This window comes from Opisthorchis viverrini, assembly GCF_000715545.1.
Source record: "Opisthorchis viverrini unplaced genomic scaffold opera_v5_71, whole genome shotgun sequence".
Classification (NCBI taxonomy): Eukaryota; Metazoa; Platyhelminthes; class Trematoda; order Opisthorchiida; family Opisthorchiidae; genus Opisthorchis; species Opisthorchis viverrini.
In genome coordinates, this window is record NW_008751727.1 from 1,517,254 (window position 1) to 1,541,513 (window position 24,260).

General features: G+C 44.4%; 3 protein-coding genes across 3 annotated transcripts in view; 2 read left to right on the forward strand and 1 right to left on the reverse strand.

Annotated features, from left to right (window-relative positions):
* Nucleotides 1–6,202, forward strand: part of T265_04370 (hypothetical protein) — a gene marked incomplete at both ends in the record, with an annotated part of 10,020 nt that extends 3,818 nt beyond the window's left edge. The window contains one exon of the mRNA XM_009169091.1: nt 6,098–6,202. Coding sequence (XP_009167355.1) covers nt 6,098–6,202 — 105 coding nt within the window. The remainder of the gene's footprint in view (nt 1–6,097) is intronic.
* Nucleotides 6,203–6,534: 332 nt separating this feature from the next.
* T265_04372 (hypothetical protein) overlaps nt 6,535–24,260 on the reverse strand; it is a gene marked incomplete at both ends in the record, with an annotated part of 45,374 nt that continues 27,648 nt past the window's right edge. Inside the window, 12 exons of the mRNA XM_009169093.1 lie at nt 6,535–7,982; nt 9,059–9,355; nt 9,514–9,928; nt 11,212–12,393; nt 13,615–13,826; nt 15,214–15,713; nt 17,903–18,167; nt 18,928–19,178; nt 20,438–20,511; nt 21,711–22,161; nt 22,607–22,796; nt 24,007–24,216. Coding sequence (XP_009167357.1) covers nt 7,423–7,982; nt 9,059–9,355; nt 9,514–9,928; nt 11,212–12,393; nt 13,615–13,826; nt 15,214–15,713; nt 17,903–18,167; nt 18,928–19,178; nt 20,438–20,511; nt 21,711–22,161; nt 22,607–22,796; nt 24,007–24,216 — 4,607 coding nt within the window. The remainder of the gene's footprint in view (nt 7,983–9,058; nt 9,356–9,513; nt 9,929–11,211; nt 12,394–13,614; nt 13,827–15,213; nt 15,714–17,902; nt 18,168–18,927; nt 19,179–20,437; nt 20,512–21,710; nt 22,162–22,606; nt 22,797–24,006; nt 24,217–24,260) is intronic.
* On the forward strand, nt 6,834–7,151 carry T265_13498 (hypothetical protein; the record flags this gene model as incomplete). The annotated part of the gene is made up of 1 exon (XM_009169113.1): nt 6,834–7,151. A coding segment is annotated over one exon (318 nt), but the record flags the coding sequence as incomplete, so codon positions are not given.

A 24,260-nucleotide genomic window follows, 5' to 3' on the forward strand; every position in this document is an offset into this window, starting at 1 on the left:
AGTTTCGTACGTATATCGGTATAACCAGACGAACTAGAAATCCAGAATTCAGCGAAGCGTAACAACCAGCACGTATGTATTCGAATTGGCGAATATGTACAGCATATAGAATATTAAAACAAGAGAATAATGAATAGAGCAATGAATAGAGTATCAGTCTTGTTCATCACAGGTAAGCATTGCTAGAATTTTCTAAGCTGCTTCACCAGCTGGTCGGCCAAATATGCCACGGGTCCCGATAATCTAGCTGTTCTCCTAATCGACGCGTGTGAAGCAGGAGTTTGGGGGATCAATCACTGCACGATACTAGGAATAAAACCATGTTATATGGAAGCCTGGGTAATCGCTGGTTGTAGATTTGGCAACCCTCGCAGTATCGCAACTTTTACCGACCAGATGGTACGAAACTTTCTCCCGAAAGGCTTCCGCATCCACCTTATTTCCTCTTCACAATAAGGCTTTCGAATAAGCTACGGGTGTACAGCAGCGAAGCATCAGTTTTGAACACGGTTGCGGTACTATTGATGATGGTGATATGGTTATGTGGTCGCACACAAATACATTTGGATCAACCGTAACCACGAATCTAACAAGAATTTGAAGTCGTTTCATTCAGGGGTTGGTAAACGAGGTTGTAGGCTGTAAACAATCTAGTTGCTAGCACATTTTGCTCATTTATTGTCCAATTATTAATCGCTAACAGGATGAGGATAATATTTCGACGCAAAGACCGAATAGTAGCTGAGTAGTCGCTTTGGTATAGGGATCAAGAATCGCAGGGCTGCCTAAAGTTATTTCCTCTTGTGTGGCACTACAACAAATTTAACATAGACTTACTTCTTGAACAGTACCCTCAATCTTTTGCCATACTGTGAATGAAATACTGACCGTATTCTCATCTGGTTTTGCCTGATTCCGTCGATCACCAGTTTATGACGAGCAGAGGTCAGCCTGTATGATCTTATAAAATAAAGACGACTGAATTGCCACAACGCAATTTGGAACATTCAATGGGCGCTTCTTCATATGGTTATAAATAGCAAGCTTTCCTTTCATAATAATAATCCCGGAACACTAGCTCACAGGACACTTGTATCGTTTTGTCAAAAGACAAGGTATCAGCGAATCATGAGGAGGAGGGTGGGATATTGCCGAAATATGACAAAGATACCTTTAAATTTTTCGCCAAGGTGCAGAATGTGCGCCTTGGAGAGTACTGGAAATTATGGCAAATTTGTACATGAAACGGATTTTTAATTAAAAGCTGCATGATGGTGTTCTGACGACATTCTGCGGTGAAAATCGATGATACAGTGGGTGAAACCCTCAACTTGCCAGTCCTTGGTCACAGTATCACACACGAAAATTCTGGCAATACTTTCTCATACCGTCACTGTTTTTTCATAAGAAACGCCATGCAAAGCTACTTTCCACTATCTTAATTAAAAGTAATGGCGAAACGGAAAAAATTGTGCATAAATTTTAAGAACAGGTGGGACCATTCATTGGATCCACTTTAGTAATTTAGGAGAAGTTTTCGATTGCTCTATCCTGCTTTCTTAGATCCAATCATAAACTGGCAACCAATTATCCTGCCGTTACGTGTTTTGGAAGGTAAGAAGTTGACCTTCTTTGCATGTCCATAGTGATTGGATGGAATGAACCAGTTATTCATTGTTGTGGGGCACAAAAATTTACCATTTTGTTATTCTGCAGATGACTGAGTGAACATCGGTACTCATGAAAGGAAGAAGCCCTTCGCTGGGAAACACCAACTGAATAATTCCAGACCATTGGACAGGAAAGCAAAATTTTCATATGCGCCTAATTTTTTCGAAAAAAACTAGATAGCCGTCTTCTTCTTGAACTTTCCTGGATATTCATTGACTGTCAAGCAAATCTATACGAATGCTACAAAGCAATTCCACAAACTCCGTCATAAGTCCCACCATCCATTGATCAGGGTGGACTTACGAGAAACAACATACTACTCGCATGCTTCATCAATAGCATCCACCATTACACTCATAGTGGGAGGCTCCGTTGTATCGTTTTTATTCAGGCACCTATAAAATAGGGCTTCCGGGCTCAATCGGAACCGTTTGTAGCATTTTAAAAGAGAGATTTGAGGTACAGAGTGTACAAAGCCTGGGGATCTAATCACACTCCTGGCGTAAAAATGTGAAAATCAACACTTTAGGGTCGTTGAGGAATCTCAGCCCAACGATGGGCTAATATTTTTGGAATCTTTTGATTGATAAGTAGTTGGTAAAGATGTTATCAATGAAATGATTGGTGGAAGTTTAAAACTCATGGGAAAAGGAAAATACCAGTGAACCCTTCTAAGAGACGTCCATAGTTGGGAGGTCAGCCGAGTCCCAAGTTTTTCGCGACCATCCAGTTTTTTTAGGAGTAATTTTTGGACAATTTTAACATCCCCTCTATTTGATATTGTGCGAAATATGGCTATTCTACGACGTGCAATAAACAAGGGGTGCAGCTAGCGGCCCATAAGCCCTTTGCGCAATCCTTTCAATGAAAGCAGGTACTCCGTGACATTTGCATGCTCCTAAAATCAATTTACTGTTACTTGTCCTTCATTATCTCAACTTGTCTTGAACCGCTTGAATGGTCTTTTCGGAAGTGGCGTCAAGGATGAAAAGTGTCTATGGCACAGTGGTATATATATACTGTATGCATAATAATATAGCATAATATAATATATAAGATTATATTATATATTATATAATCTTATATATTATATTATGTTATATTATTATGCATACAGTATATATATACCACTGTGCCATAGACACTTTTCATCCTTGACGCCACTTCCGAAAAGACCATTCAAGCGGTTCAAGAAAACCTCATTTTGTGGTCACGTGCCCTAGTGAGGTTAACAGTCGCTGAGCAAAACTTCAAAAACTGGTCCAAATTAGCGATACCTTGTTTTTCCACGCTTACGTTGACAAAATAATCAATAAGCCATTTTGAAAATGGAGAAAATTGTTTATGCTGTGGTGTGACCAGGCAGGATACGTGTGCAGCACGCGTTTATGGAACTATTGAACTAGCATGGTATCTTGGAACATGAAGAGTACGTTTCCAGCGTAGGCGAACCGGGACTTACATGACCTGTGAAGGCACCTCCAGGAAGCAGCCGGTGAAGTGCTGTGACTTCGTTGGTTTTCGACAATAATGTAACTCCAACGTTATCAGTCTAGCAGTGCCTGTATCGGATTTTCTACCTAACTGAGCAATTTTAACTTGATCTCCGTTGGATTTGGACACCTCAGTTCACCGGACATGGTCTTCCGAATGCTCCGGGTAATCAGCTGGACTACCAGTGTAACGATGATACTACTGATGTGGGAGGCATGCGAGTAGCATGGTTTCTCGTAAATCCGCTTTACGTCTCTCGAAAAGTGAGATCTATTGCGGAATTTGTGGAGTTGCTTTGTAACATTTGCTTGGATTTGAGCAACAGTCAGTGAATATCTAGGATAAACCTACCGATTGTTTACCAAGCTCTTCTGAAATATCCAAGAAAGTTCAGAAAGACGCGTTCAAAGAGAAGATGGGTATTCAGTTTTTGTAAACAAGATGCATATGAGAATTTTGCTTGCCTGTCCAATAGTCTAACTGTTCAGTTGGTATTTTATGGCAACTCAGCAGCGAAGGCCTTCTTCCTTTCATCAGGCACACAACCGATCTTTCGTTGGAGTGGGTTCGTTGTACTGGCGCACAGGAGCACACTTCGCGATTCATCGTATTACACAACCTGTGGGAACATCCGTATGTACAGAAAGTTCAATTGTCAACTTCATTAGAGGTAGCGGAACAAGTATCAGACCAGAACTTGGCCTCCGAAAATCGTGACTCATCAAGGTCAAGCACAAATTGATGATCATACAATATGGTATTATCAGGTTCTAATTTCTGAAAAGGATGGTGGGTGGTGGTAGGGCGAAAAACTTTCCGTCTTCTTTTTGGTGGGAGTGTTTTGTGTTTCGATCATCAATCCGAGGCCAAGATGCTTGAGACCGGGACAAAGCGGTCCCGTTCGAGTGGTTTCTTCTAGGATGGAATTAACTTAGGGAACCAGTGCAACGAATTATTCATCTAGCACTAAGTGATGGATTTAAGAACTTCAGGGACAGCAATCACCACTGGAGTAGATTCGTTAGGTACGGCACTCAGAATCGTGTCACCTCATCGTTAACACCTCCCTCTTTTGCCCTGGTCAAGGTCTTGTATGTTTCTGATTTCGAATAATTTGGATGCCAGATGCAATTTTAAGTCACTCACTATTCGTGAGTCTCATTAATCCATGAGTACTGTTCTAACCGAGTGACTAGTACGCGGTAGTATTAGGAGAGAGGTTCGGTGTACTTCGTACTAAACTGTACACCTTTAGGACCCAATACTTATGTCACGTGACCTTAGCAATGGTGAAGAAGTTTCCAAACTGACGTTACACTCAATTCATCGAAAAGACATGCAACTACAAACAAACTAGCACGGATTGAACAAGCTGACTTTCAGATGTTAGTTGAAAGCCTGAAAAAACGACTTGGAGATCAAGATGTGGTCAAGCAATTATCTTCCAGTTATTACCTGGTTTGAAACTGACTTAGGCAATTTCGCGCATAAGCCGCCATTGTGATGAAGCTAGCCCGGTAACCGCAGCAATCAACGCGTACGGGTGTTCGTTGTCAATCCATTGCGACGAAACGGGTGAGGGTGGAATGAATTCAAGCCAACTGCTTGAGGGAACTAGTGAAGAACAGATAAAGCTATGGATACGTAAGAGCGCCACGCGTCTATTCCCTGGCAAAAAGTTGGATTCTCATGAGAGCGGTCTTTGGAATGTCTCATCTTAAGGACAGTTCTGTGGGATTGATAGGCTGACTGCGACGCATTCCTTGTTTGATAAGTGAACCAGTAGTTTTCGTTAACAGTTGTTTCTATTCTCACACTTTACTGGATTTATTACCCACGAAGAACGATTCTGTTCCGTTTCACATGGAGCCGTACTTTTAATTCATCCGTGACAAACAACAAAATGTTGAGCGACGTTCCCCTCTGAAGCTTTTGAACGAATGGTATAGGAATAACTTCCCAGTCTGCTCGAAGGCTGTGTCATCAAGCATTCTGCAGGCCTTTCGCGAATCGGACTTCCCCGCTGTGCTGTACTTTAGCTTTTATTTGGCAACCGCTCGATACTAATCACTTTGTACAAACGCTTGCAGTCTAGGTATGGTGGAAAAACGGAATTACGCAGCAATTCTGAGGTGCTTGCAATCTTAGAAGCCTAGGCCAGAGATATATAGATGGTGCTCTGGGTTAATGATGTAGCCAGAAATGCCGTACAGCATAGTCAACATCAGCTCCTTTAGTCGCTTGCATCCAGGACATCCACCTCCACAGAAAAGTTCCCTATAAGGGTTACTTTCTTACTCATGCAGTTTGCTACAGAAAACTCCGGAATAAGGAAAAAGTGGGGACTGAATCCCCATGGCAGGAGAAACCTTAGAACATCTCGATTTTCCGGTCACGTAGGTGACTACTTTCGGTAGCGAAAACGTGCACCATGGGGAGACCTCAATCATTTATTTCCGGGCATTTGCAGTACTTGTGTTCGATTGGTCCAAATTAACATAGACGAAGCGGATTAATGTTTAGGGGCTTTTCAGCGTTATATACCATCGGCCAAACCGGTCATTTGGTAAAAGATGAGTGCGTGAGAGCGACTAAGCATATGAAAGACGTGTGACGGTGCCTGACACACTGAAAGGTCAGAGAACTTGACAGGGAATCTCGCATGCTATTGGTTTATGTTTAAATGAGCACTTGCAAATCAATTTCACCCCAAACACTCATGTCCCCCTATTATTTCACAACCAGATTCTTTTGAGTGCTCTATGCAGCATCTCTACATTATTTAGAACTTCCGTTTAAGTTTTGTTATACAGTTCTGCGCCTTTGTCCGCATCTGTCAAATTGTGCGCTTACCGAGAGATCTTAAACGGCCGTGAGGAATGAGGGAGAGACGCACGCAAACTGCTGTCTTTTTACTTTCTGCCTCATTTAGGCCGACCATCGTTCAGATGCAACACGCTTCCGGTGCCTAGCTGCGATGCCATCCGAACGAAGCATTGATGGAAGAGATACTGATAGGTTGCCCAAACCCAGGTAGGAGCAGTTGAGATACACAGGTTGGGTTTGAACCACGGACTTTCGGGCTTCAATCACCGAGGTATCTCGAGCTCAGTCAGGCCGATGGCCAAGTCGGTATCCTTGAGGCATTGTCATCGCTAGAGCTCGCTGGGTTTATTTTGTGCACGTTCGAGATGCATAGCCGCTTTCTTCTATGAATCCAGGTGGTCGAGAATAACTATGGAGCCGAGCGTAGTAACCAGGCTTTTGTGCGACAAACCGACAGAGAAAGCATACTTTGATGTCTATCAAGAACAATGTTTTTGTATCCTTTACACGCCCCCGGGAAATTCAAAAAGTACATTTGTGTCATTCATATATTTATCATTTAATGCCTAGTAATGGAGCAGTAAAATGTACGCATATATGTGTAAATGTATATACGAAAAATGCACACAGCGCCTGTTTAGAGGCCGGGCTCCGGTCCAGCTGAATTGTCCGTATTCGAGGTGGTATAATGTGTACACATGTAATTTTTATATAAACAAATCGCAGTCCAGATCTTCTTACACAGTCTCTGACCGGCCCGAATAACAAATCGCATTGGGATAGGTACAAGTCAAGAAAAAGCGAAGAATAATTGAACAACTAGGCCAAAACAAACATCGACGATGTTGTCCACAAATAAGCGCGGACCAGACGGATGGGTTTGTGTAGGAAGCAATAACCAGCACCATTATGACTATACGTACGACAACAGTCAGAAACGATTTGGTAGCAGTGCTGGTATTGGTTACACCAGAAACATAGAGATGATTGTTGGCTTTTTGGTTTCACAGAGAAAAGGATCCGAGACTAAGAAAACCACCACGGGAGAAAAAGCTGTAAACAAACGGACGCATCAGAAAGGCCCTCAACGAAATCGGTGGCATAGACGACAGTGGAGGGAAGGTACTTTTGAAAACGTTCCTGCAAGTGGAGGTAATGGTTGACGAAAATATGGGTAGATAGATAGATGGATGACACCCGAAGGTGGCTAGTGAACAGTGACGAGTGGGATACCGTTGAGAACAATGGGATAGAATGGATACTAAAAGTGATCACGATAAGACATAGTTTGAACAAAGAGGGAGGATTCGTTGGAAAGGAAGGCGTTTATAAAACGATTACGAATGAGATCAATAGCTAGACCATGCCTCCTTGATGAGAGGAAGGGCTAGGATGGAAGCGGCATACTGCCGGATACAGAAATACGAGTAATTACGTACTGAGATCCAATACGGACTGGGTTTGGTCACTATCCTCGGAATGGGCTGAGTTTCCAGAGTCTTTTCGGTCATGGGGTGGGTCTGGAGAGTTGGGTGCGGCATGTTCAGGGGCACAAGTAGATGTGGCGAGATTCATGGCGGCAGTGGTGTCTGACGACTGGGCGAGAGATGTGTGAGGGGAAGATGTGGGTGGAGTCTGGTAGGACAGTTCTACACTTTCCGAACGGACTGGATTGGTGATGGCACTGTGGGTGGTGGTGGTGGTGGTGGTGGAAGAGGCTTGAGCAGACGAGGAAGAAGTTGATCTACTTCCCATTGCACCGAACACCGACATCAGACTAGAGGGATCTAGACCCCCTGTACCGGCACAGGCCGCAGATAAAACAGTAGCCAAAGAGGCTAGTTGTTGTTGTTGTTGGCGTTGCGCATCCCACGTAATCGACTGCTTAATTTGCTGTTGTTGCTGCTGCTGAACAGACAACATGTATGTCGCGTACAAGGATGCGAGTGCAGCTTGTTGCCCTGACAAATTTGCAGTGCTGTTAGAGGAACCTGTACAAGAACAAAAGGCGGTAGTAAGTTGCAAGTTGGGAAATAATGATGAGAAGAGATCGAAAGAGAGTATCAGCGTGGAGGCAAAGTATACTATAAGTATACTATAAGAGAATAAAATAAATAAAAATAACAAAACAGTAAAAAATAGTAAAAATTAATAAAATTCCACTCAGATACCATCGGGTTGTAGCGGAAAGGTAACGGGGCCTGCATCTTTCAGTAAACAAACAGCGTGGTTCGTAACAGCCATTGGACTCACAAGTAGTACCAGATTGATTGCCACAAAGAAAAATGAACTAAATAAATTAGTTCTCCGTCCTTAATATGCAAGATTTATACGACCAGTACCGAGTTGATGTACTGCAGCATGCCAGTTGGGTGGTTATGACGACATAAGATTTGCGCCCAAATGACACTCTACTAAATTTTCCAGTCGTCCGACTCTGAAGTTATCAGTAAAAATGCAGTTCCCGTATTGCTATACACATTATCATGGACGGCATAACAACGAGGTTCAGCACTGTTGGTTCTCTGCCGTACACCTACTGTTATGATCAACTAACTTCGGGAGCCCGGGTGAACGAACGCTAAGACCTTGATGTTGATCGGCACTCGTCAATATCGTGTCCAACAATACACGCGTATCTGCACACCTAGGAAGATTCCAAATGTGTTGACTTTGAGGACGGTTCACGACGATTCATCTGGCCGGACATAAAAGATGGGTGTTTATCGTAATATGCGTACAATTCGGTATTTAAATAGGAAGGTAGGTAGTTTAGGCCTACCTGATAGGCCCAAAGAGCAAAACCGTTAACGCGACGTCCAGTTTTCACATCCTGTCTGTTTTGTTCAAATGGTCCCCGGCTACTTTTGCTTTCTGATTCAACACAAAATACACACGAAAAATGAAGGTCGTCCGGTTGGATGTGATTTCAGTATGCAACAGTAATGGATTCAGACTAATTATCGATGCACATTACCTACAACGGGCTGCCGACTTCACCACTGTCATAATCTGAGAAACTTAGGAAGTTGTCGCACCAGTTGGGAAAGTTACAGCAGCAACTCACCAGTACTGTCCCGGTCTGAAGCCATTGATGAGCCTGCAGAGGAGAGCATTAGTTGACTGTAGGTTGCAGCTGCTGCTAAAGGGTTGCACATGTAAGCTAAGTTAGCGGTTGCCTGCTTATAAGCTGCGGAGAGAACTGAGTCCATGCCACCGGAAGAGACGCTAGAAATCGGTGCTCCAGATTCGGGTGGAGATGCCGGCTGACTACAAGAACCGGACGTGGAGGCAGCGTGGGTAGAAGTTTCGGAGGAAGGTGACTTATCTCGACGACCAGCAGGGGAATCCTGAGTTTTTGCAGCTGTACGGTAGTAAACAAATTAAGACATAGTGAGCTACATTAACGCAGCTGTAAACAGGATACATAACGAGATTCAGTGAGTTAGTTCAGATGAATACTCATGCATGCAAAATGAACGGGATGCTATAGAGGCAGGTCACGCGAGTCAAGGCACATACCTGCGGCCCGTGTTCTTGTAGACACCGAAGTTGAAGAGGCAGAAGATACCCGGCTAGATGATATTGCTGTCGTGTCTGATGCTTCTGAGACGTTGTCGGAAAACGTTGGGATACCTGGGAGATTCGCCGTCTGCCAGCCACTTAGAGCTGAGGCGAGAATGCTAGCATACGCAGGATGACGGGCATACGCCCCAAATGCTTGCAGGAGCTGTTGTTGTTGCTGCAACTGTAACAGCTGTTGAGCGGGAGCGCTGCTGCCTTTGGAAGCGACGAAGGGAGAAGTAGTCGCAGAGTGAAGACCAGCAGCGGCGTTCGCTATCAAGCTATTCAGATAGTGCTTGTAGGCCAAAGCTTCCATGTTGCTTGTGTCTTGACCCCTCGCACCAGCCACGCGGTTGTAGATTATACGATCCTCCTGTGGAGTGGAAATCACACAAAGCGGGTGACCTCGAAAATGAGGTAAGTCAGATGGGGACGTAACAAAAGCGCTGCACGAAAGCCATCGTGGACCGCTATATGAGCCTACACACATTTCCATCCTAATGGCATAAAACACAAAGTTGGCAAAAGGGTTGGCTTAGTCGATCTTTATTTACATGTGCCTGCCTTCAGCGAAGGTAAGAAAGGCCATTGTGGTTTTATTTGCCGTGTAAAATCACTTAGCAACTACCCACAAACTAATCTGCTATCGCAGTCTACGTGTTACGTGTGAGTACGTTTGCCAGGGCGAGACGGCCCAATTGATTAGAGCGCGAATTTACTGACCGGAAGGTCCGTGGTTCGAACCCGACCTCCGCCACTCGACTTCCCTTGTCTAGGCTTGGGCAACCTGGCAGTATCCCAGCCCTCGTGCTTCCTTCGGGTGGCATGGCAGCTAGGCACCGGAAGGGTGCTACAGCTGAACGCTTTCTCACGTTTGCCAGGCGTCGTTGCTCATCGTTGTAGGCAGATACGAAGAGCGACTAAGTACTACAGTGGTCTGCAATCACTTCAGTTCAGTTGGGGACCTATTCAAGGCAACAACGGAGGTTGTTTGGCGACTGTTTCTCTAAAAAAATCGTTCAGCTGTAGACCCTTTCGGTTGGGGACCTATTCAAGGCAACAACGGAGGTTGTTTGGCGACTGTTTCTCTAAAAAAATCGTTCAGCTGTAGCACCCTTTCGGTGCCTAACTGCCATGCCACGCGAAGGTTGCACGAGGGCTGGGATACTGCCAGGTTGCCCAAGCCTAGACAGGGGAAGTCGAGAGGCAGAGGTCGGGTTCGAACCACGGACCTTCCGGTCAGCAAATTGGCGCCCTAACCACTTCGGCCATCTCGCCCCTGTTTCTCTAAAGGGAACGAAGGATTCTGAAATAGCAACAAGGATGACCAAAAATAACCTTTGTAAAAATAGAGAATTTAGAGGCATACCCGAAAGGCATGCAGATAAACTAGAAGAAATATCTTTCTGCATTCGCGTACCAATCGCTTCCAAAAAAATACCTGGCATTCCAGACACATGGTCCAGGAGCACAAAGAATACGGTAGTCGGGAACTTCCTAGAATCTAAACAGCGGGAACTGTGCTCATAAAACATAAACAGATACCGGTAACTTGGATACACTGGTACGGTAAAGTCGAGAAGAAAAACGTTAAAGCCTAAATTAGCATCACAAACATAGAAATGGAAACAGTTCGCAAACAACAAAGTGGCTCACCATCTCAACGGAGTACGGCATATAGTTGGGATTCATTTCCAACCAAGCCTCCAGGGCTCTTCGTTTCGGTGCTTTGTCACCGTAGATCAGAGATCCGTCAACGAGGCTAATCACAGGAACCCGAACATCCCATACGTCTGAACTTGAGGTCGTTGCCGAGGCTGTACGTGCTGACGACTTTGACCCTCTACCGGAGAGACCGGATCCGAAAGAATCGATACGTTCCCGCTTCGCATGCACGCTAGTTGACTTATGACCAGGGGTGTTGGAGAAGTCCAAAGAACTCCGAGGAGACTCCAGTTTTCGTTTACGGCCACGACTTCCGGGTCCACCTCTAGGTGCCGAATTAGGCGGCGGCATTGACTGCGTGGATGAGCGGTCAGACAAGAAGTGTTCACCAGAACTCTGTGTCAAGGAATCATCATCCGGCCTAGACTGATCGTCAGTGCCAGCAGTTCGAGTTGGACGCTCGAAATCTGATAAGGATTGGTCGGAAGAGGCCCTCAGCTCTGTGTCATACTTTGAAGCTGAATGCAATCGTTCACGGGCTCCCAGAGAACGAGTGCCACGGCTACCACGGCCACGACCACGTCCTCGACCTCGAGTAGTAGGCACGATAGTGGAATTCGTTGGAACCAAGGAGGAAGATATAGGGGAGTTGATTGAACCATAAGTGGCCTGTGATCGCTGTCGTCTGAATTCATCAACACAGCCCGTTAAATTCGACACGCTGACTGAGGACGATGACGAAGCCTGGTTGAATTTGGGGCCGGAAGATTTAGCCAAATTGAGTGGCCGTAATGAATCCAAACATTCAGAATCATCAAGAGAAGTATCTGAAGTGATGGTTGTTGAGTCTTCAGCCACGGCAGGTGGGCTCCTGATGAAAGTCCCGGCGAAAGATCCCAATGACTTTGGGGAATCCACCGGGAGTGGGCGCGGGACATTGGGAAGATGTATTCCACCGGCTTGCAGTAAACCGTAGGTGGACTGCAGTTTTCCAGGAAGCGATAATGGGATTGGAAATGACGATGCAGTAGCCAAAGGAGGTCGAATAGAGGCGTAACTGGCGGACAAATTCAATATCTTTGTCTCGTTCAGTGCACGATTTGGTTCCGGGATGGGTAGAGAAGCAGCACTTGGGGTAGGAAAGTAACGGCGTGGATATGGCCACTCGTTTTTCTAAAAGAAACGCAGTTGTACTGTTAGTAATATGTAACATCGGATAGTTGAGACCGAAACCGTCTAAATTCGGACTCGGTAACGAAAATTTTGCAAGCAAGAAGCACTTCAAAACACGAATGTGATACTCTATTTTCGAGGAATTTCAGTTAGCAAGACAAATCACAATGAGAGTGGTGAACGATTGCTTCCATCTTCACCTCTGAATCACAATGAATACATATGATAAAAACAACACCACTGGGTGAGGACAATGTGAATCGGTTGCACATAGGACAGTACTGGAATAATCTAGAGAACATCTGAATTTTCGCGATACTGTAATCATCCACCTAAAAACTTCGAAATGCAACAGGACCACCGGAAATGATTTTAAGGAACGTAAAACATACACCTTAGTGTATATCCGTGTTTCGAACTCGACGGAAAACCTGACGGGGAATCCTCCTTCATGAATGTTCGATCAAGGAAAGTCGCAACAGAAGTTATCAGATTAGTGTGAGAAGCCCATTGCAGGAGATTTCACATATCTTATTTCCAAGACTGTTGCCGTCAGAACAGCCAAGGCGATCTGTCGGATAACTTTTGGAATGAGTTTCCGTCTGTACATTTGTCGAGAAATCGTGCTGCTTCGGGGAAGCCTCCGTTCCTTTCGCCTGTTACCACAACAACCACGAGGGAAACCACATTTGGTAAATATCACATGACTTGGTCTAAGATCCAGCTACGTGAAAATGAGCATCGTTCATCAAACAAGATCTTTTTGAAAAACGCTACTAGTTCCTCCTCTGACACATTATCAGAGTGCACTAAAAAAAGGGGCAGATAATAGAAATTTTGAGTAGTGAGGTGAATACTAAGAAAAAACTCACATCATCTTCCCTCGGAGATTTACACTTCTATGAATCAGTCGCTACAAATACTCGACTATTATTACGACCATTGCAGATCGATTCCGGTGAAAATAAGCAAAAATAGGCAGCGGCTTTTGCTGCACACTTGAAAGAGAGCTATTGAGTATCGCACAGTGGACTAAAATACACTACGTCTCACTTAATTACAAAGTAGAGAAACTCAAACAGGCTCGGTCGCATTGGAAGTGTTTGTATTCCAGATAAAGATAGCCCGTGCCACAAGGATAGCCATATGGTCGTCTTCGACAGTTCGTTGGAAAAAAAACAATGTACCGTGCTGTGAAAATCCGGAGAGGATTTGACCTACCTCAATTGCCTGACAGACCAGTTCCAACCTATGCTGCAAAGTTCGATCCTTGGGCCAAGCAGTTGCCAGGTTCGTTGCATATTTGACTGTCCATTCGCTCGGAACAAGTTCACCCATTTGGTTCAGTTTTAGAATATCCTCACAGGGTGCATTTACAGACACACTGGGTGGAGGGCACACAGCCTCTGCTGAAGTCTTTGGTAGAGTAGACCCTGAATGAAAATAAAAGCATTGGGTTCATCGAAAGTGAGTAGCAAACGTACGAACGTAAAAAGAGGGTTACCACATCGATCGACGTCAAAATACCACACAAATCCCATCTCAAATGCGACGACGGCACCCCGGTTTAGCGCCCGAGCTGAGCCACGTTGACAGCGGGCTACCTAGTAACAGCTTCCATATATGTCTGCTAACGGATGATTCACCGAAAGTTGACAATATAGGGTAATTCAGTTATGCAGGTACGTTCGTCAGGAAGTGCACCCAAGCTTGTGCAAAAATACTTTTATTAGAACCCCTGTTACATCAACTTTTTCTATCAGGCATCCGATATCGGAAACACTGCACGCCTCTCGACCGGAGACAAGAGTTCAGCATCATATGTCATAATGAAGCTTTGTTGCCTGGACTCGTGATCCAGTAAACTGAAGAAAAAATAGATAAGCAAGCGGATGCTTCAACGGCACTTGCGCGTGACAGCAACTGCCAATCACCACAGCGAGCATGTAGTGAGCAGACGTGTCACAAGTTATCAGGTATCCGTATGGCTCTCTAACATAAGAACAGAATTCAATATAACCGCTTTAACTCAACCATTAATAGCGGTATATGCAGCATCTCAAATGATAATGGAAAAATCATTCTTTCCAATCACTTATGTACGTCAGCCTATAGAAATAAGCTCTTGTAGAACCGCATGGGGGTGAGATCTCAAGAATCGACGTTGCTCTGATTTGTCTGAAGGAGAGTGAGATCTGTCTGATCGACGAGTCCTGTCAGCCTTATCACTACCTAGCCAGGACGGCTGCAAGCGACAGTTCCAATTCACGGGGAGTTGGTTAAGATCAACGCAATAATGAAAACATGGAGATCTGTGGGCTAGATAGCCCCTAAAATGAACAAGACAGTCAAGCACTTAGCCAGTTTACAACAGAACCACCGTGAGAAATGGAGAGAAGTGGTTGGAGACTTTAGGCACATTCAGCAAAACAGTTTTTTAAAGATCTTCGACCAATCACAGGACAAAACAGGAACAATCATGACCTGAGTCGTGTGAGAAGAGTCAAAGTGATAGACGCCCCTAAGTACTGAGAATTGCTTTTATCTATTGTTACGTGGTAAGCTATGCATATAACATATCCAACAGTAGATTTTAGTAATAGATTGAAGATAGGGCTTGTTGCTGAATGGGATTCGTTATTCTGTAATTTTCCCAAGGGGGATGGTCCTGTTGCAATGAGGATGTACTCTAGTCAAAGGTGGTTTCATGCTAACACTAAAGGACAGTCATAAGGTTCACCTGTGGTTAGGTCCTGCGTAGAGTTTTCCTCAGCGTATTGGGTANTCATGCTAACACTAAAGGACAGTCATAAGGTTCACCTGTGGTTAGGTCCTGAGTAAAGTTTTCCTCAGCTGTATTGGGTAGTGCTTCGGCTTTCCCTACACTTTGTGTGTTTTTCGGACTGGCAGATGAGGAGGAATCATTCACCGTTCCATCTTCGACGGACTGAGCTGTCTTGTCTTCATTCACAATGACGTCGGAATCCGACTTTTTCAGATCATTTGAGCCAGTAGAAGCCGCCGAATTGTCTACTTCCATAAGAGCGGCTTCTGACTTCACATCCGACTGTGTGACAACTGACGAAGAGTCGTTAGTCACCATAGGCTTATCCTCATTTTCCAGTTCAGCTACGACGGCTTTCGCTGCAGCGGCGGCTGCTGCAACGAGGTTTGGACGAGTGGTATTAGCAGCCAGATCTCCAGTGTACTCTGTAACTGCGGAGTCACGAGACAATCGTTCCCGGATTAAAGTGAGTATGCGAGAAAAACTGAACTCCGGATCAGAGAGAATATTCAGGTCTGTACGCGCGAGTCCGTGTCTAGAAAGCAGGTGAGGATGAGAACATACGGATTAGTTTAAAGATGGAGAGACTATATTAAGCGAACTGCATACGGATAAAAGAACGACTGTCCGAAGGTTACTTAGATTTGTCATTACCAGCCTGTTTGTTAATGCCAGTCGTATTTTTGAGACTCCGCATACCGGGTTGGCTACCAGCAACGTGAAAAATCCCAATGTAATTCATAATGCCGGCATATTCAAAGTGACTTTTTCTATGGTAAAGGGTTTTATTAGAAGTTTACAAACCATCTAAAATCTACATTGTCTAATTAAAAGACAAATGCATAAACATCTCAATCTCGATCTACATTTAATCAAACTTCACACGTTACTTGATACATCCAGCTTAATTCGAACATCCGATCGAAGCGAGGTTAACCAATAAAATCCCATCGTATTTCATAACACGACGTTAGGACCAAGCGCCATCATTCAAGTGTTAGAAGAAGTCGGGTGGAAGCGGTGCTTGAACAGTGAACAAAGCTTAGTGGACGGTGGGTTGGGTGTAATGAAGACGCTCTAGTCCACTTGCCTCCGTTTGATTTAGTAAAAATAGTGGACATCGCCAGATCAAATGAGCGGTATGAATGCCTGAGGCAGGCAGATGCAGAGGCTGTTTTCTTCCATGGGACGACAAGCACACACGTCGGCATTCACCTTGTGAAGCTGCTACTAATACAATCCTGCTCTGTCCTTCTGCATCCAAACAGAGGGGGTGCTCGCGCAGCTGAGTCTTTTGGGATTCAAGCACATCATTAAAATAGTGGGTCACAATTCAAACCCAGGTCGCTCGCGATGTCTAATGACCCTTCTGACGACGGACCTTCCGGTCAGTAAATTGGCGCCCTAACCACTTGGGTCATCTCGCCATGCGACTTAGTCTTTCGGGATCCGATTATATAGTCATTATTGAATTCAGAGAACTAATCAATGATTAACCTTATATCATGAGGTTAGGACGCGGTCACCATGAGTTGAAGCTAGACGAAGAAAACTCAGTGCTTAGCGAATATACACTCATCTGCAAACTAATTTAGTTCTTTCGAGAGATTCACCTGGAATCCAGCTGAATCTCTCGTTTATGAGTAGTACATTACAAAAAACTCAGTGCTATTTTAAAGCTGAGCAGGGAAGTTTATTTGGAAATATCGATAGTTGAAAATCACATGTACGGCTAAGGACTCGACGATAAACAGTGCATGGTAATTCAACCGTGTGCAAAGTCCTAACTGATGCAGGTCAGAATATTGAGCTTCACTAGTGTTAGCTGACGATGTGGAAAGATGCCTCTAAACTGGGTACTCTAAATCGAAGTCGCTCCGTATGTTTCATCACAAAAACAAGCACCGAGTGCTCTTAGTCAAATTCATCCAGAGAGCACGAATATACCAGTAGGGGAATGTTAGAATCTCACCTATTTTATCGGTCGGGCATGGTAAAAACAGTGATGGATACGACTAGATACGAGCTTTTGATCATTACTTTCTGTGAATACTAGTCCCGGCATCTGGTGTTGATCAGAATCGTATGACTGTAGACCAGAAGTCCCGGGTTCGGTTTGCGCAACAAGAGCGGAACGATGTACGTTACCGGGTCCTGCGCAGTCCTAATGAAACCGAACACGAAGGCTGGCAGCTAAAGAGAACCACTTACCTTTTAGGCCACAAGATCGTGCCCCAACTCAGTAACAACTTCGATGCCAAAACCATCCTTTCCCTTGTGACATCCAATCAAGTTAAGCAACACTTACCAACCGCATGAAATAATAGTGCCACGTAAGATCGCCTCCCAGATGTTGGTCCTTCAGCTGCTAGGTCGCAAGTGAGTTTATTAAGACAGTAAACATCACATACCATTATTCCGAGTCTTCAATTCAAAATTGGAGCAGGCAAGCAACTCACCAGTGAAAAAACCTAAGTAGTACATGGGCCGGTAATGGAATTCAACATGTTTCCCCTTCAGTAGGCTGGTAATATTAGGTGACTAAACTATAGGTAATGCGCAGAACTGAAATGAACGACCAGCATCCAAGGACAGTCACGATTTAGGTGGAACAGCAGTCGAGCGAGAAAAGTATGCCGCGTGATAATGAGAAATTTAGCGAACGGAGAGAAGGGAGGGGTAGCGCGAACGTATGAGATCAGACGATAGAAATAGACAACTTACTTAGCCACTGCACGCATTAGTTCACCATCATGTTTTCCAGGAATCCACCAACTTGGAATTTCAGAGCTGCGCTGACATATCTTCAAGCGATCCTTTAGATGTGGAAGAGGAAGAATGTCATTCCGAATACGAGCAAGCAGGTCGATTCTGGATAGGCAACGGGTAGCCCGTTCTTCAGATATGGGAGCCACAGGAACCTCAGACCCCAGCGGACTTGAACCGTAAGTGGTAGTGGTCGCCGCAGTCGACATGGGTGCAACGAATTCTAGATGAATGAAGGAACGGGCACACAAGTGGAGGAAGGCTGTTTGAACAAGCTAGGGGGTAGTAGCCGTGAAGTGGTTCGCTATGTACCTAACTTTTGTACAATCAACTGCCTTGAGTGCTCTCTCAAAAACGCTCCGCTGATCAGAACGCTTTGAATTGCCGAATGCATAGACAACGTCCATGCAATCATACACCACATTTACCACTGCATTTTTGTTGGTGCCCCATCGAGCAGCTACTTGTAATATCTACTTTTTTCCACGCCTGTCTGAGCTGCGAAATTAGATCAACATTCGGATGCACTGGTGGTCAGGATGTAGAATTAAGGATTTTCTAATCTGAACCGTTCAAAACTGGCCACTTTTGCACCAACACCATAATTCCATTTAAGCAGGTGACGAAATTCTATTAGACGTGGACGACTTATCCACCAAGGCACCACCCTGTGACTTCCAAGGTATTGCAACAGTGTGACCACCGATGACGTTTAACTCATTCTCAGAAAAAGCTGAAGTGACATTGGTTACGTCTTTTTGTCACAATAACAAGAAATTTGAGCACTAATTAGAAAATCTTCCGGGGCCGTATACTTTTCCCGTTACAACAACCTTTCCTTATTGTGGCACTTGGTCAGAGAAATGAACAAACTAGATGGTAATAAACGAAAACATGCGTAAACTTGGAACAATTGAAATGGACGTTGTTGTTTCCTAGAACTGCAGAACAGTCATCAAAATTGTACATTTTGTCACACATACCTGTGGGCACCTTCTTGCACACACGTTGACACATTCGATAGAAGGCTTGGAAATATTCCGTGAGAGCATCGTCATTTTTGCGTGTGATGTTGGCTAGTTGCCGGAAGTTGTACCAGTTGTATCGGCGCTTCACGGGTGGTGGTACCGCGCCTTCAGGGTTATCCGAGTCGGACAAGGGGATCTGGGTGAATTCAACTCCGAAACTTGACACAACCCGGTAAAAGTCGGCTTCTTCACGACGAGTCCATTTTCTAGAAATCAAGGGTTAAACGGAAATCCAGTCAGCGTTATGCAAGTATATCGAACAGGAATCCTGAGTAGATAGATTGCTTCTCGAATCAGGAAGGGCAGGACAGTTTGTGCCAACCTCCGACACTTATGGTAACGTTGTGACGTCAGTTTGTCTGTCAGGGGTAGAGTTTATACTGCGAAATACAAGCTTTATGGATCAGAAACGTTGCCTCTACGTGCGGAGGACATTCAAAAGTTGTCAACGTTTGACAATTGGTATCTCAAAAGCATTGGTCGGTTCTGGTGAGAATATCGGATTACCGATGCAGAAGTACGCCAGATGGCCCTAGAAAGAAGGAAATCTTCCACCATAGACTAATTACTCATGCTTCATAGGTTGCACTGCTTACGATATGTAGACCGCATCCGAGAAAACCGTCTGGCTCGCAGAGCTCTTTTCACCCAGCCCTATTGAGTGGAAGCCACTGAGAGGTGGACAGTATATGACCCGGCAACAAAGTATGAAAATACTAACCAGTAAACTGAGACGGGTCTATAACTGCCGTCTCACCAGATTGGGACTCCGGGACTCAACTCACAAATGGCTGACCACTTCAGAAAATGCCCACTCTCGCAGTCAGTGACGCTCATGCATCAAAGTTATCGCCTTCACTGCGTAGCTTCCCATTTCCAAAACTAACTGAATACGCCATCGCCTCCGATGCTTGGTTGCATAATGCATCCCTTCCCACTTTTCGGTGATCGAAACTGCAGAAGCCGAAACCAGTGTGCCAATGGAACATGGTTGAAAGCTATCAGGATTACGAAATACGTGATGGGCTGTTAAACTGTGCTGAAACAATTCCAATAATAACAATTAATAATAATAATAATAATAATAATAATAATAATAATAATAATAATCGTTCAGCTGTATAATCCCGAGGGCTCCTGGCTATCATGCTACTCGGAGGAAGCACAAGTTCCGAGATAATGCCAGGCCGCCCAAGCCAAGACAAAAGCAGTCGAGATGCAGAGGGTGAGTTCGAACCACGGGTCTTCCGGTCACTAAGTTCGTGCCTTAACCACTGAGCTATCTAGAGCTATGTAAGCACTCTCTTGGATCCGTTAGTGCTGTTAGTGCATGAGCCAACGCCTATCAAAAAATAACCCAGGAAAACCTTACTACATAGAGTAGGGGATTGGGTGCAGATCACAAGACCCACACCGGCCTACTAACTTTCCAAAATAGGATCAAAAGAAAAGCAGACGGACGTACATCGTCCTATTTTCCATCAGTCGAATATTCGGCGTTTGTGTGGGTGATTCTTCCTCCTCATCGGTCGGCAGTTGCTAGAGAAAAAACAATTTCAATAGGTGAGTGAACACTAATCCAACAAAAACTAGGGGTAAAAATGTACACCTGCAACCTGAGCTATTCGTGTGTCATGGTGTGTAGCATAGTTTTTACCGTTAATTAAGACAAAAGATAATTGAAGCTCGGCAATATCAAGGTGAAAAACAGATGTTTCCATCGAACGTGGAAACAAAAATAGGTAAGCTTGGAGATTTTGGGAATAGGTATATTTGATAAATCCTAAGAAACCGACTGGCTGTCTTGAGTTTTTAGCGACCTTATGAGTAGTCTCGAGACCATGAGTACGGTAGTTTTCAGAAATGAAAGAAAGCAGTTGTAAGAAACGGGCGACAAAACCCCTGGTTTCACAAAGCCACAATCAATGCGTTGATTGACTCACGGTTAACGCTTTCGCTTCACTCAGACTGAATATTAAAATATGACCAATTAGTTTACTGAAATGGGGCTGACGGAGGATAAACGGGCTTGCAAAACTGTACATACCAAAATAAGGGAAATCTTCCGAAAAAATCTAGCCTGCGGTGTATTCATTTGCTTGAAACCGACCACAAAAATGATGTTACTAATCTCAATCATACACTGTTATTAAGATGTTACGATGTTTTGTCACAAGAGTCCGTTTCAATATGGTTTCCAGGGAGAAACTTATCCAGAGTGGTTAGAATGACTCCATCACATGAAAAATGATCTCCGGAGGACGCCCTCAGGTTTACAATCTGCCCAATCTGATATTGGGAACGCCGGCTTAGATCACTGAAAGCGGACTGAAACAATCTATGCCGATTTAGACCACAGTTGTTCCGTCCACCCTGTGTGAATAGTAAAGGATCAGGAAACAACGCGCATGTCAACGAACTATCAAAATTAAAACTTTATTTTCCTCTGAAGCGCTTCTTTTCGATGAAAGCGACACGTCGGCTGTGGGGAATCTGGAGTCGTCAGTGAGGCACTGAAGGACAACCAATTTCTTCTGATAGTTCCGATTGCTTTCTTTGCTTAGTATCTCTTATGGCAGTGGTGCCTGACGAGATGCAACGAAAAGAAGAATCTGAACTACGGTATAAAAAACGCAGCGCCATGAAATCCTGTTCAACCACCAGTATAGGCAGATAAACTAGTGGGGCCTCACAGCTGTATTGACCAGCGTGTTGCTTCAAGCCAATCGGAAACATACCCTATAGGTGTCAAACTCCAATTGGTTCTTGATTCGTACAAAGAACGACACCAATTTTCGCGCACGACTGTTAAGATCGGCTACTGCAGGGAAGGGGAGGGCGGTGAGCAAAGCCTCGGAAGAAGCTCCAACAGCCGCATCCTCATCTTCTTCATCCTCTTTAGTAACCTTAGACTGCTCGTCGACACAATCGTCCGCTGGACTCCCGGGTGGTGTCAAATGGAATTTCGCTTTCGCTTTGTTCTCTTCCAGTTCGTCGGATGCGAGCCCATCCTCCGGTTTAACTGCCTTTGTACCTTCCGACTCTTTACATGTATCCTCATCCAGTCTAGCTTCAGAAGTTGCCTCATCGTCCGATTTGTGGGGAGCCATCTCGGCTAGAGATTGAACCTTTTCGACTAGTGCAGGAGAGGGTAACGAGGGTGACGTTTTCGATTTGTCTACCTCCATCCTGTGAGAGAAACGGAATGAAATTCAAACTACTGTGCACCAACGAGAAGAAAGGGGGGGGGGTGAGTGAATAGATACATAAAAAGTGGATGCTTACATTGAGGACGTGTGTTTTGTAACAAAGTAGTAATGGAGATATATAAATAATAATAAATAATAGTCGAGATGAAAGGGGGAGTGAGTGAACAGATATCTAAAAAGGGGGCGCTTAGATTGAGAACATGTGTTTTGTAACAGATTAGTAATGGAAATATATAAACAATAATAAGTAATAGTTGAAATAATTATAAGCAATATAATCAATGAAAAATATTGAGAAAATATAAACAAAATGATCCCAATAAACAGCACATTAGTAACTGGCCAACCTATCAAGTTGGGTAAAATAATAATGGGCCTACAATAATTCGTCATGATTTCCGTTTGACTGAATGAATCAAACTTACTTTACATCAGTGTTCGTGGCTTCTGCGGCTTCTAGCTCATTCAACCGGGTCATAGCTCGAGAGTAGAAACACAAATCTGGATCCAAGCGCATTAACGTATACTTTTCCCATCCATGTTTCAAAATACCTAACAATAGGCATTTATCGCAACAGGAATCCCACCATGCGGTCGGCAGCTCAGAGTCGATGGCTGAAAGAGCAGTGTTACATGAAAACATTTCAGTTGGACAGATAGTGTTACTAATCAAGAGAGACTGTAGGAATGAATAGGATTACAAGGTAAGTTAGCTGAATTTCTAAAAACTCTAAAAAACTATTAACTCTGAGCTTGTCAGGTCTCTACTACCACAATAATGCCTAACAAAGGCCAGAGTTAGTTTACCAAGATGGCCGTGAAGGTTATGGGATTATCCAGTTACCACAAAAAAAAATCAGAACACTCTAATTGAAAAAAAAACCGTCCAGCTGTAGCATCCTTTCGGTGTCTAGCTGCCATGCCACACGGAGGCACGGGGACTGGGGTACTGCCAGGTCGCCCAAGTCTAGACAGGGGAAGTCGAGAGGCAGAGGTTGGGTTCGAACCACGGACCTTCCAGTCAGTAAATTCGTGCTCTAACTACTTGGTCCTTTTAAAACAAGTAAAGGATCACAGCTGGTGCTCAGAGGACAAGGTGAACTGCTACGCTCACACCATGGGAAGCCAGAAAAAAAGCTATCTAATTCCGGGATGGAAGCAACCAATTAATTGTTTGTGCATCTGAAATCCGTTCCATTACCTAGACTTGATCAACAATCATCTGAGCCAATCGTTTCACCATGGTGTGCTGATGTAGCAGATGAAACTATCATGATTTGGAGTAGCATTAGGTGATTAATAGTACGTTTTTAGAGCATTTGTTGCCGCTGTTCGGCGATCAATGGATAGTGTGCAAAATGACCAGAATAGGTTATATAAAGTACAAGTCCGGTAGAAAACTGCAAATTGGCAGTACCATGCAGGGAGACCGTCAGAGTGTTTCGAGGCATCATTTAACTGAGGTCTTCGATATGGAAGTACTTAGCATAAACGGTGTAAGTGATGAATTTTGATTAGTCCCCCTATGGGTACTGATTTGCCTCGTCCAAAAACCACGCAGCGTTCCACATCGCTACTGACACGAAGGATCAGGGAATATTTCGAAGACGATGAAAATAGTGACGGAAGCTACCGCAGGCCTTCCCTTAGAATGGCATATTGAGTGAACCCGACTGTCACCAGAAAGTGTACTAATTAAGGGTGAGGAATGCTTCGAATACTAGGCATTCATCCATTGACTTCACTGTACCCCTACCGAAAAATCAGCGGCACGAGATGTAGGTAAGCTGGCTCATCAAGTGTGCTTAGTGTAAAAGTGACTTACCCTCAAGTGGAGGGAGGCTAGCAGCAAGTTCGGCAAAATCGGTGTGGGCAAGCCGACCGGCCATCAGTTCGGTAGATGAATCCACACCAATAACTTCACATTGTAGAAAGAACAGAAAGGCGACACGATTCATCAACCTTACGCTGTGACGACGTAGGTGCTTTCGGAAACTGTCGCACGATACAAGCACGTCAGGGTCAAACGAAGCAGCTGGGAAAGAGTGAATATATGGGAGATATCAGAGCAATTCAGTG